The sequence below is a fragment of the Rhinatrema bivittatum genome, chromosome 16 (genome assembly GCF_901001135.1).
Source record: "Rhinatrema bivittatum chromosome 16, aRhiBiv1.1, whole genome shotgun sequence".
Lineage (NCBI taxonomy): Eukaryota > Metazoa > Chordata > Amphibia > Gymnophiona > Rhinatrematidae > Rhinatrema > Rhinatrema bivittatum.
This window is the reverse complement of record NC_042630.1, coordinates 68,520,835-68,534,328: the sequence shown is the minus strand read 5'-3', so window position 1 is coordinate 68,534,328 and position 13,494 is coordinate 68,520,835. Positions and strand designations below refer to the sequence as shown.

General features: G+C 45.2%; 1 protein-coding gene across 2 annotated transcripts in view; it reads left to right on the top strand.

Moving 5' to 3' along the window:
• The first annotated feature begins 4,883 nt into the window (after window positions 1-4,883).
• The window catches only part of ILVBL (ilvB acetolactate synthase like), a 233,149-nt gene continuing 224,538 nt past the window's right edge, over window positions 4,884-13,494 (top strand). The window contains exons 1-2 of one of the 2 annotated variants that reach the window (XM_029580272.1): window positions 4,884-5,231; window positions 10,016-10,147. In XM_029580272.1, coding sequence (XP_029436132.1) covers window positions 10,034-10,147 — 114 coding nt within the window. In that variant the 5' untranslated portion in view covers window positions 4,884-5,231; window positions 10,016-10,033. The remainder of the gene's footprint in view (window positions 5,232-10,015; window positions 10,148-13,494) is intronic. The other variant, XM_029580271.1, reaches the window with a different exon arrangement.

Below are 13,494 nucleotides of genomic sequence, written 5' to 3'. Positions count from 1 at the left end.
TCTGACCCAGTATGGCATTTTCTTATGTACTATGGAACATGATGCCCCCTGAACTCAGATTACAGAATAATCTCAAAACTTTTAAGAAAAATTTAAAAACATGGCTCTTCAAAAAAGCCTTCACTAAAGAGTCTGGAGGGTAGAGAATGAAAGTACATGGAAACGCAGATGAGAATGATTTTATGCAATCCTACATTTAAGAAGTAATATCTCAAAGAGATAGTAACTCAATAATATACCTGGACTAGACCAACCTTGCTCAAATATTGATTTTATTTATGAAATTGTAAACGAACTTTATTGGCACCTGTTAGAATGTACGCTAACCTACATTAAATATCTTAGTCTATGTGCCTATTTGTAAACCGTTGCGATGGTATATAACTTAGCGACGGTATGGAAAATTTTTTTAAATAAATAAATAAAGAAAGAACTGGGGAAACATTTGGGGAAGGGGAGAGTCTTTTCCGAAGGGATTGGCTCCACCTTAACCATGGTGGAACCAGGCTGTTGGCAGTAACCTTTTAAAAGGAGATAGAGCAGCTTTTAAACTAGAACAAAGGGGAAAGCCGACAGTAGCTCAGCAGCACATGGTTCGGAGAGAGGTATCTTCAAAGGATACTAATGATGTATTAGAATTAGGGCATCCCGACAGTGAGGTTCCAATAATAAGAAAAGTAGTCCAAGTGCCTGTAATTAAAAACTCACCTGATCTAAAAGATTCCAATTTATCCCTGTCAACTGAAAAGCAGAAAACCAAACAAAAAACTCTGAAATGTTTGTATGCTAATGCCAGAAATACTGTGCAGTGTTCAAGGTGTGGTCCCACCATGGAGAGATGCAGATGTATTATGATGTCCTCTGTTTTATTTTCCATTCCCTTCTTAATAATTCCTAACATTCTGATTGCTTTTTTAATTGCCACAGCATAATGGGCTGACGATTTCAATGTATTATCCACTATGATGCCTAGATTTCTTTCCTGGGTGGTAACTTCTAAGATAGAACCTAACATTGTGTAACTACAGCTAGGGTTATTTTTCCCTATATGCATCACCTTGCACTTGTCCACATTAAATTTCATCTGCCATTTGGATGCCCAATCTTCCAGTCTCGCAAGATCCTCCTGCAATTCATCACAATCCGCTTGACATTTAAGTACTCTGCATAATTTTGTGTCATCCGCAAATTTGATAACCTCACTCATTGTACCCCTTTCCAGATCATTTATAAATATATTAAAAAACACCTGTCCAAGTACAAATCCCTGAGGCACTCCATTTAATCCTACTCTCTGTTTCCTGTCTTTTAACCAACTTGCAATCCACAAAAGGACATCACCTCCTATCCTATGACTTTTTAGTTTTCTTAGAACCCTCTCCTGTGGGGAGAGGGATCTAAGAAATACACCACATCTACAAGTTCACCTTTGTCCACATGTTTATTCACCCCTTGAAAAAAATGTAGGAGATTTGTGAGGCAAGACTTCCCTTATTTATTTATTTATTTATTTATTTATTTAACATTTTTTAGTTCTTTCAGAACCCTGGGATGTATACCATCCAGTACAGGTGATTTACTGCTCTTCAGTTTGTCAATCAGGCCTACCGCATCTTCCAGATTCACAATGATTTGGTTCAGTTGATCTGAATCATCACCCATGAAAACCTTCTCCAGAATGGGTATCTCTCCAATATCCTCTTCAGTAAACATTGAAGCAAAGAAATAGTTTAATCTTTTCACGATGTCATCCACAAATTTGATCACCTCACTCATTGTACCCTCAAAAAATATATAGCTGCAGTGGAGAAAGTGCTGAGAAGAGCGACCAAAATGATAAGGGGCATGGGACGGCTGCCCTATGAGGAAAGGTTAAAGAAGTTAGGGCTGTTAGTTTGGAGAAGAGACAACTGTGGGAGGATATGACAGAGGTCTACAAAGTCATGAAAGGACTTGAACAAGTTAATGTAAATCAGTTATTTACTCTCTCTGATAATGGAAGGATCAGGAGGCACTGCATGAAGTGAGCAAGTAACTCATTTAAAACAAATCGAAGAAATTATTTTTCCCTGAGTACACAGTTAAGCTCTGGAATTGGTTGACAGAGGAAGTGATTACATCAGTTAGTGTAACTGGGTTCAAAAAAGGTTTGGATAAGTTCCTAGGGAATAAATCCATAAACTGCTATGATGATAATTAATAAGCAATAGTAGCTTGTGATCTATCTAATGTTTAGGTACTTGCCAGGTACTTGTGACTTGGATTGGCCACTGTTGGAAACAGGATGCTGGGCTTGATGGACCCTTGGTCTGACCCAGTATGGGCATATCTTATGTTCTGGAAAGATGGGGTAGATGAGGGCGCACTGCAGTGTACTACATACTGAAAATCTCCTTAAAAATTACCTCTCCTTGGCAGCATTGTTCTACACATATTCGGGCAGATACAGTAAGGTGCACTCCGGCGAAGTGCACTGTTAGCCCGTGTTTCGACATGCTATTTTTACCCCTTATGCAGTAAGGGTTAATAAAACGCGCGGCCAACCCCCCCGAAATAGCGCCCGCAACATGCAAATGCATGTTGATGGACTATTATTATATTCCCAAGCGATCCAAGCCGCACATTTTACTTTCAAAAATTAACGACTGCCTGCACCGGGGAAGTGTACAGAAAAGCAGAAAAAACTGCTTTTCTGTACATCCTCCGACTTAATATCATAGCGATATTAAGTCGGAGGCCCCAAAAGTAAAAAAAAATGTAAAAGATAAAAAAATGTAAAATCTGCCCGTGGCCCGCGGGTTGGAAGACCGACGCTCAATTTTGTCGGGGTCTGTTTTCCTAAAAATTGAGCGTCGGCTGTCAAACCCGCTGACAGCCGCCACTTCTGTCAAAAAGGAGGAGCTGGTGTCCCTAGCGCCTCCTTTTACCGTGGGCCCTCATCTACATATTTTTGTGCGCCCAGGAGAGTGGGCGCTCGCCGGCTCTCCCGCTGGTTTTTCTTTATCAGCCTGATTGAAAATAGCCAATCAAAAAAAATAACATAGGTATAAAAGAAAATGTTTACCTGTGTAAATCGACTAATATATTCTCCCGGTGTAACTGTGTACCTAAATGTCAGGTCGATCCAGTAAGGCCGCGGTAGAAACAGTGCGGTAGTGTCAGGCGCACCCTTCCTCCCCGCACGCACAGTTCTCTTCACTAACTCCCGGATACTCTCCTCTAATCGCATGCAAATGCATGCCGCGGCTTTAAAGCGGTAGGGAAGGGTTATGGCCGCGTAACCCATTTTACTGTATAGGCGCTTAATACAGCGCCTATACAGTAACCAGGGTGCGCTGGTACCTGTCATTTCAAATGACATTTGAAATGACAGGTACCAGGAAGTGTAAAAATCAAAATTTTTAAATACCTGTCGGAGGGCCGCGTGGGTCCAGGCGGCCGGCGGGATCCGGGGGGCCGGTGGTCGCGTGTTAAATCTAGGCCGCGGGCGGGTGGGCGCCTGTTCCGGGCGGCGGCAGCGGCGGCGGGGGGACACGCGTTAGTTCGAGACGGCCGGCGGGTGGTCGCGTGTTAAATCTAGGCCGGGTCCGCACAGGCGCGCATTCACTGCCGGTGGGGGCTGCCTCTCCCGGCAGTGAATGAATTCATTCATCCAGGCGGAGGAGCCGGTGGCGAAAGCAGCCGGCTCCTCCGCCTGGATGAATGAATTCATTCACTGCCGGTGGGGGCTGCCTCTCCCGGCAGCCCCCACCGGCAGTGAATGAATGCGCGCCTGTGCGACCCCTGCGATTGGGCGCTCAAGGCAGTCACATGCCGTGACGTCACGCCTTGAGCGCCCAATCGCAGGGGTCGCACAGGCGCGCATTCACTGCCGGTGGGGGCTGCCGGGAGAGGCAGCCCCCACCGGCAGTGAATGCGCGCCTGTGCGGACCCGGCCTAGATTTAACACGCGACCGCCCGCCGGCCGTCTCGAACTAACGCGTATCCCCCCGCCGCCGCCGCCCGGAACAGGCGCCCACCCGCCCACGGCCTAGATTTAACACGCGACCACCCGGCTCCCGCCGCCTGGACCCACGCCGGCCGCCTGGACCCACGCGGCCCTCCGACAGGTATTTAAAAATTTTTATTTTTTCTTCTGACAGGTTTTATGTGTCCCACATCATTACATTTTCTCGATCATCTCTGTATCGCTTTTTTTTTAAATTGTGTTTTATTGTTTTTGAGTATCTTAAGCGGTGTCGATGGATTTATTACTAGACTCACAGTCCTAACTCCTACTAGGGGGAGGCGGTAAACTAACACGTTACGGCCGCGGCAAAACAGTGCGTTACTAATGAGAGAACCTGAGCGCGCGTTACGGTATCGGAGGGGAATAGCTAATTCCTTCATTATACAGCTAATTCGTTCATTTACATGCCGGGTACGGGAAGGGTTACGCGTCTGTTTTAAGAAGCACTACGGATGCGCAAAATTGGAGACTGTATCGCTGGTTTGCCTTACGCGTCCGAATTGTGCGCAGCGAGCTCGTTACAGACGAGAAATCTTCAACTGAACTTTACTGGATCGACCTATCTGCTGATAGTTTTTAATAGCTGAGGTTTAGCTGGCTGAGTAAATCGAATAGCTTGCTTTGCTCGCTCTGAGGCGCACTCGAATTTGGCCGCAAAGAAAAAAAAGAAAAATCCCATTTCAATAAACTTTAAACTGTTCCTATAAGTTGCAATGAAATTGCTAATGGAGAAAACCGGACTTTGCTATTGTCACCACAATAGGGTTTGGCTTGTCAATAAAGTTTCAGGAATCTGAAGACAGAAGAGGAAGCTGGTGTCTGCAGTCATGTGACAGGCCGGCAATGCATGTAGGAATTTGTAGTTCTTATTGCCAAAAGAGGGTTTTCAGGGGGTCAAAAGGGTAATAGGAGCGATCTCTGGCAGTCGCGTTTTAACATGGTACAGATGGCCTCGTTAGTAGTTTCTTTGAAATGAATATTGAGAAGTAAAAGTGGGAATAGGAGGAGGAAGGTGTGCTGCGTGCCGGGAGCTTGGAGACAGAGTTCCTGAGACACAAAACACCCACATCTTCAAGAAAGGAAGTGACACAGACAGAGGCACACGGGAAGAAAGAGGAACTGTGTGACTGGAGGCTGTCACATGCCCACAGAGACCCGGTGACATTGCAAGCTGCCTTCCTTGTCTCCCACACTTGCTTTTTATCCTTTCCTTACAGAACAGGTACATGTGCGCGGCTGCGGTGCAGGCTTCCCAGTCTTAGTTTCATGAGTTGGCATTCATTGGATTTATTGAATGTGATTGTATATTACTTAAAACAATATAGTTGCCTTGTTAGTCCATTTGAATGCACGTAACTAAAGGTTAACAAAAACAAAAATATATACATAAGGAGATACCTTTTTTGTTGGACTAACAACATATTTTTTGACCAACTTTTAAAAGCTAATACTCTTTCTCAGGTCAGAATAGTGTGCAAACGATGACATGTTGCTAGGAAACATAGGCGAATCAAAAAGGTGGTGGGGGGAAGAGTGAGAAGTTTTGGTAAGAAACCTAAGTCTCGAGTCAGTTTTTACCGGTTCTGAAGTGTCTGATCATTTTATCTTCAAAAGCACCTGTATTGTTTTTACATTTCTTTAAATTATCCTGCTCATAAGATGTAGTGATTTGCTTTTAAAAGTGCTCCCACAAAGAGGTGGCAAATTTTATTTCCCTATGGTAATTGATCTTGTGCCTGTATAGATTGACTCATGCCTTTAATTTCTGACTGTCTCCAGGTGTAGCATGCTTCTTCTTATTTTCTGCATTAGAGGAGGAACATGAATAGGATCCCTTTATGTTGACTGACTTTCCCATATAAGTGATATGTGCTATTATAGCATTGCAGGGATATTTGCCCAGTTCTTTCTTTTAAAAGCTTAATTTTTTCCTAAGTTTTGCTTCATATTAGGCAGTGCAGGGAATATTTCTTTCAGTGAGTGCCTGAGGCCATCTAGTGCAATTTTGTATTTGTTTCTGGCCCCAGATGCATAAAGGCATGACTACATCACCAGGGATTCTTGTAAGTGAATTGGGTACTGTGGAAGTGGGGTGCCTGAAGGGGGCCAGATGATTTTTTAAGAACAAAGGGGAGGGCTACCGTTTGGCATTAAAATAAATAATTTTTTTTGCTGCAAAATCCTGCAGCAAGACAGGGTGGAAGTGAGGGTTTCTTGAGACACCTACGTTTGACACTGACACAAGGGGAAGGGGGAGCTCCAGGGTCATGGCCGCTTTAAGGCCAGAACCTGGGAGCATTGGGATGTTCATTAACAACTGATGCTCCTGGGGAAAGTTGACTAAGCAGCAACAGACAAGAAAGCAAATAGAATGCTAGGGATTATTAGGAAAGGAATGGAGAATAAAACGGATAATATCGTAATGCCTCTGTATCACTCCATAGTGCGACCTCATCTTGAGTATTGTGTGCAGTTCTGGCCACCACATCTCAAAAAAGATATAGCAGAATTAGGAAAGGTACAGAGAAGGGCAACCAAAATGATAAAGGAGATGGAACAAGTACCCTATGAAGAAAAGCTAAAGAGCTTAGGACTCTTCAGCTTGGGGAAGAGACTGCTGATGGATGAAATGATAGAGGTTTATAAAATAATGAGAGGAATGGAACTAATAAATGTTAATCAGTTGTTTACTCTTCCAAAAAGTACACAGACTACAATGAAGTTACTAGGTAATACATTTAAAACTAATAAGAGAAAATATTTTTTATTCAACACATAATTAAGCTCTGGAATTCATTGCCAGAGGTTGTGGTGAAAGCTATTAGTGTAGTTGTGTTTAAAAACGGTTTGGACAAGTTCTTGGAGGAAATGTTCATAAATCATTATTAAGGTGGAATTGCAGATATCCACTGCTTATTCTTGGGATAAGTAGCTTGGATTCTATCTACCCCTTGGGATCTTGCCAGGTATGGCTACTGTTGGAAACAGAATACTGGGCTTGATGAACCCTTTTCACGACCCAATATGGCAAGTCTTATGTTTTTATAAGATGTAGCTAACTTTCAATCAAATAACACGGCTTGCAAATTTTGAGGCAATCTTTGTTGTTTGATTTGCATCACAACTGCTTGTAATAAGCTGATAAGGGAAAGAGGTGATGAGATTATTATTATTTATATACCGACATTCGATCTGAGATATCACATCAGTTTACATTCAGGTACTGTAGGAATTTCCCTATCCCGGATTATGGGAAAGGGGCTAGGAAGAGGTTGTGATGAGAGGAAATGGGGATGTGTAATGGGAGGACTGGGAAGATGGGGGAACTGATAATCAAGGTTTGTGTGCAAGAGCAGCTGGGGTAGGATGAATGTATTTGAATGAGCAGATAAAATGTGGGCAATTAACGGGGATTGGGTAGAAAGAGGAAATGAGAAAAGGTGGGAAGGATGACAGAGGATTGGGATATCGGGAGGGGGGCAGGGTTGGAGCCAGGGGAGGGTCTGCCCCCCACCCAAAGTCTCATTCAGGCACCATCTTCTCTATTTCCATCTTTCCTCCACCTCCAATCTTCTTCTACATCCTCATACCCAGTCTACCCTCTCTTCCTACAGTTTTCCCTGCTTCTCTTCCACTCCCATCCCCAATACTCCTTTTCTTCCCATCTCCCCATTCCTGATTCCTCTTTTCCTCTCATTCCCTCTTCTTATCCTCCCTGAATTCCTGTCCTCTTCTCCCGCTCCCTCTGTGTCTATCTGCTTCTATCCCTTATTCCTTCTACCACTCTGGCCTAAGGTTTCTTCTTCAATTCCCTCCTCTGAGATCCTCTCTCCCCATTTCCAGATCCCTTCCCATCCTTCCTTACCAGTTCCAATCATTAAGATTGCTTTTCTTTATTAAAGAAACAAATAAATTAACTCAGAAATGTCATGAAATGACTTTATAAAAAGAAAGTAAAAGAAATTACATTATTTAAATAGCAAATATATGCAAATTTGCCACATAATTGCTGCAGAATTTTGAAAACTCTGCCATAGAATTTGAAAATTCTGCTGCAGGAAACCAGGGGCTCTGACTATAACACATCCACCTCCCTCCTTCCCCCTATCATTGCAATGGCTTTTAGGGTTCACTTGTATTTTCTGGCAATTGTCACATTTTGCTTTCTCTGTTTGGAGACTTGAAGAGAGTGTCAGCTGTTGAAAGCTATGTATTAAGTTACCTTTTTATTGGACTGAAGTGACAAGAGGTGGGTGGCACAAAACAGTTTATTGAGCTTTTGAGGACAGAGTCCAGATGTATCTGTTGAAGTGGACTCTTGTCCTCAAAAGCTTATGCCTCAATAAACTGATTAATCTAGAAGGTGCCATTCACCTCTTGTCATTTTTGCTGCACCAGTCTAACATAGCGATCTCTCTGAAGATTTGTATTGGACTATCATCTTACATTATTGTCTGCTAACCTTTTATTTCTGTGCATGCAAGTGGACTAACATGGCAACCACACTACTTTAACCATATATCAGTACTGGTCCATCTGTTCCGTGGTGGATTGCACACCCACCCCTGGATAAGAGACCCGAATAGCCCTCCCACCCCTGGATCTCCAATTTTAGTCCCCCAAAGCATGGATGTGATCCCATTTCCCTCGTCCTTTGACGGGACTCTGAACACTTCTCTGATTTCACTGCTTCTCATGGCTCTCAGGTTTCTGACTCCAGCAGAGCTTCCATTAGAAGGTAGTGACGGTGGGGACTGACTCAGCCTGCACCCTAATGTGCTTCCATTAGAAGGTAGTGACTGTGGGGACTGACTCAGCCTGCACCCTAATGTGCTTCCATTAGAAGGTAGTGACTGTGGGGACTGACTCAGCCTGCACCCTAATGTGCTTCCATTAGAAGGTAGTGACGGTGGGGACTGACTCAGCCTGCACCCTAATGTGCTTCCATTAGAAGGTAGTGACGGTGGGGATTGACTCGGCCTGCACCCTAATGTGCTTCCATTAGAAGGTAGTGACGGTGGGGACTGACTCGGCCTGCACCCTAATGTGCTTCCATTAGAAGGTAGTGACGGTGGGGACTGACTCGGCCCGCACCCTAATGTGCTTCCATTAGAAGGTAGTGACTGTGGGGACTGACTCGGCCCGCACCCTAATGTGCTTCCATTAGAAGGTAGTGACGGTGGGGACTGACTCGGCCTGCACCCTAATGTGCTTCCATTAGAAGGTAGTGACGGTGGGGACTGACTCGGCCTGCACCCTAATGTGCTTCCATTAGAAGGTAGTGACGGTGGGGACTGACTCAGCCTGCACCCTAATGTGCTTCCATTAGAAGGTAGTGATGGTGGGGACTGACTCAGCCTGCACCCTATTGTGCTTCCATTAGAAGGTAGTGACGGTGGGGACTGACTCAGTCTGCAACCTAATGCTTACAGACCCCAGAGAATTCTAATAGAGTCGGGCACGCATTAGTGTGGGACCCTAGGCTGACTCTGTTCCTTTTCTTACTGCCTTCTGATGGCAGGAACCTGAGCTGGAGCATTAACCCTGTGGAAAAGAAGGGATCTGAGGTTTAGGCTGGGGGCAGACAGGAAATTTACCACCTACATGAGGATCTAGTAGACCTTTGTTTAAATCCAGGCCTGTATGTGTTTCTCTCATCTGTCGATCTGTCAGTGAATTGGTCAGTCTGGTTAGGCCCTAGTGAATGCAAGGACTAGTAGGCATTTGCAAACTGAGGGCCAGTGCAGGACTGGCAGCATATTATGATGTTAAGATGGGGACTACCCCCTCCTGGAAGTTGCTGGCTGGCAGAAAACAGAAATTACACTGACCAGCAAAAAAAATGACTAGCTGGTAGACAGGACAGACCAGAAACAAGACAGCTGGTATAAGTCCTGGAACAGTTGTGCTGTTTTCTACCTCCTAAGGCTTGCCCTAAGGATTCTAGTGGTATTTATTCATCTATCAGAATGAGTTGTTTTCTAACAGTACTTCTTTTTTATTCAGGTACTGTGAACTTTTCCCATGGAGCTTGGTGGCTATCTTCCCTTCCTGGGAGCCCTGGTTGGGGTACTCATCTGTATGTGTATATTTAGCATGGCTTCCCGACTTGGGGTGATCTACCAGCTGTGCCATAAGGTAAAAACAATCTGATCCCCCAGGGAGCTTCATTGGGGTCCAAGATTGGGAATGGGGAGTGTGCATCATGAAAAACATGTCCCAAAGCTCACTGCCCATGGTGAGGGGTTCCAGGGCCTTTACATACTGCCACAGAGGAGGGACCCACCAACTGCAGGGCTCCATCACAGGGGAGGAGTTCTAAGTACACGCTAACTAGGATTTCATTCCTCAGCAAGATCCTAAAAGGAGATGCTAGTCAGAAATGTGTGCTGGCCACATTAAGTGGGCTTTAGTGGCTTAGATGCTGTGCAAGCTGCATCGAGTGGGTGATACTAGCTAGAAAGGTTCGCGGGCCACATTGAGCAGGTGTCTCCAGCCCAGTAATTCTTTAGACTGTAGTGAGAGGGAGGTGCTGGTCCAGGAGCTTTGACATTTAAACGTAGAACATAGATCTGATGGCAGAAAAGGATCAAATGGTCCATCCGGTCTGCCCAGCAAGCTTCTGGTAGTATCTGCCGCACCATCCAATTCACCCCCATGCTTATCAGTTTCCCAGACCATCAAGCCAGGGGCCTTGTTGGTTGCTGTTTGAGTATAATTCCCCATCAGCTCTTGCTGTTGAAGCAGAGAGAATGATGGAGTTGCATTAACAGTATGAAGGCTTATTAGTTTAAGGGTAGTAACTGCCATACCAGCAAGTTCCCCCATGCACTGTTTTCTTCATTTCCATCTTCTGTCTAATTCACCTTTTCCTCTTTCCTCCCTGCCTTGTAGCAGAGAGCAATGTTGGAGTTGCATCAACAGTATGAAGGCTTATTGGTTAAGGGTAGTAACCGACACACCAGCAAGTTACCCCCATGCACTCTTTTTTTCTTTTTTAATAATTTCTTTATTGGGGCATAATAACAAATTAACATCCAGCAATATTTCAGTTAAACAGGTACATACCACCAAGTTTTCAAACTGTAATGAAATAGGAGCACATAAACATTCAACAGCCCCCCCCCCCCTCCTTTGCAGAGAACCTCACTCACAACTTTACAGGTAACAGTGCACAATTGTCCACAAGAAAGTAAGACATAAAATCAAAATATAACTGAACATGAAAAGTGTGCATCCCTTAATAGAGACCACTAGGAATTGGCGGTCCCAAAAATAATAAAGAATGGTAGTATACAAAAGGCAGCCAAGACAAACTCTGCCTGACCATACCTTACATCGACTCTTCCAGAGGCACAAGAGACTTAGTGTATTGGGGAAGAACATAAGAAATTGCCATGCTGGGTCAGACCAAGGGTCCATCAAGCCCAGCATCCTGTCTCCAACAGAGGCCAAACCAGGCCACAAGAACCTGGCAGTTACCCAAACACTAAGAAGAACCCATGATACTGATGCAATTAATAGCAGTGGCTATTCCCTAAGTAAAATTGATTAATAGCAAACCTTTTTTGAACCCAGCTACACTAACTGCACTCACCACATCCTCTGGCAACAAATTCCAGAGCTTTATTGTGCGTTGAGTGAAAAATAATTTTCTCTGATTAGTCTTAAATGTGCTACTTGCTAACTTCATGGAATGCCCCCTAGTCCTTCTATTATTCGAAAGTGAAAATAACCGAGTCACATCTACTTGTTCAAGACCTCTCATGATCTTAAAGCCCTCTATCATATCCCTCCTCAGCTGTCTCTTCTCCAAGCTGAACAGCCCTAACCTCTTCAGCCTTTCCTCATAGGGAAGCTGTTCCATCCCCTTTATCATTTTGGTTGCCCTTCTCTGTACCTTCTCCATCACAACTATATCTTTTTTGAGATGCGGCAACACAGTATTCAAGGTGTGGTCTCACCATGAGGCATTATGACATTTTCCGTTCTATTAACTATTCCCTTCCTAATAATTCCTAACATTCTATTTGCTTCTTTGACTGCTGCAGCACACTGAGCTGACGATTTTAAAGTATTATCCACTATGATAATACTCAGAAAATAATTCCCCAACATCACAGAAAAACCAGAAGTCAAGAAAAAGTGATTCATTAGGCTCAGGTAGGACCCACAGTCACCCATTCTTGACAGATGGACAGCCAACAGATGCACCCTCCCACTCAAACAGGTCATTAAGAAATTCTTTTATATCCAGGATTACAGTGGGCTCTGGTAGAATTAGAACTGTGATGAGGAGACACACAATGTACCGAATGCAAAAAGAACAAAAAGCCTTCTCTATATTAAAAACTGAAGAAGTTCTTGAGAAAAACTTTGAAGTGTTACCAGAAAAGAGAAAACAAACACAATGCATGCAGAATTTCAAGATCCATAAACAAAAGAAAAACCTAATTGAGATGGACAACTCTGTCAACAGTGGCACAACTGCAAAAGGAAAGAGTGAAGTGAATAACAAATCTCAAATAAAGTCTCATAAGGAGTCCAGGAAGGGAGACCAGATTGCTGGGCCCCTCTTCCGGGACCGGACCAACACCCCGCCCCTGCTGTCGTGAGTGGGAGGAGCCGTGAGCCACAAAAACGCCGCGGCGGCGTCAGGAGAGCCGGAGACCAGATTGCTGGGCCCCTCTTCCGGGACCGGACCAACACCCCGCCCCTGCTGTCGTGAGTGGGAGGAGCCGTGAGCCACAAAAACGCCGCGGCGGCGTCAGGAGAGTCGGAGACCAGATTGCTGGGCCCCTCTTCCGGGACCGGACCAACACCCCGCCCCTGCTGTCGTGAGTGGGAGGAGCCGTGAGCCACAAAAACGCCGCGGCGGCGTCAGGAGAGCCGGAGACCAGATTGCTGGGCCCCTCTTCCGGGACCGGACCAACACCCCGCCCCTGCTGTCGTGAGTGGGAGGAGCCGTGAGCCACAAAAAACGCCGCGGCGGCGTCAGGAGAGCCGGAGACCAGATTGCTGGGCCCCTCTTCCGGGACCGGACCAACACCCCGCCCCTGCTGTCGTGAGTGGGAGGAGCCGTGAGCCACAAAAACGACGCAGCTGCGGCGCGTCATCGCCGCCGGCGCGTCACCAAAGCCGTGCGCACCCAAGGGGTGCGCACGGCTTTGTCCGGCTTAGTCCGGATTAAGACGGATAGAGGAAGGAACCCTTCATCTGACCTTCATAACTGAGATCATTTGGATACAGGTACTTTTTGAAGCGGCTGTTTTCAATTGTTTAGTTGTTTCTTATATTTTATATGCCTGCTAAAAGAAAAGGGAGGGTAAGGGTGTTTCCCTCAGAACCCCTTCCCCCCCTTTTACAATTAGAGATAGACCGCTTCATGACACAGTTTAAAAATGAGGATTCCAAGGACTCCCTTGGAGGCCCCTTGGAAGGAGAACAAGCGGCCTCCCAGGAGGAGGCTTCCCTTAGTCCTGTGT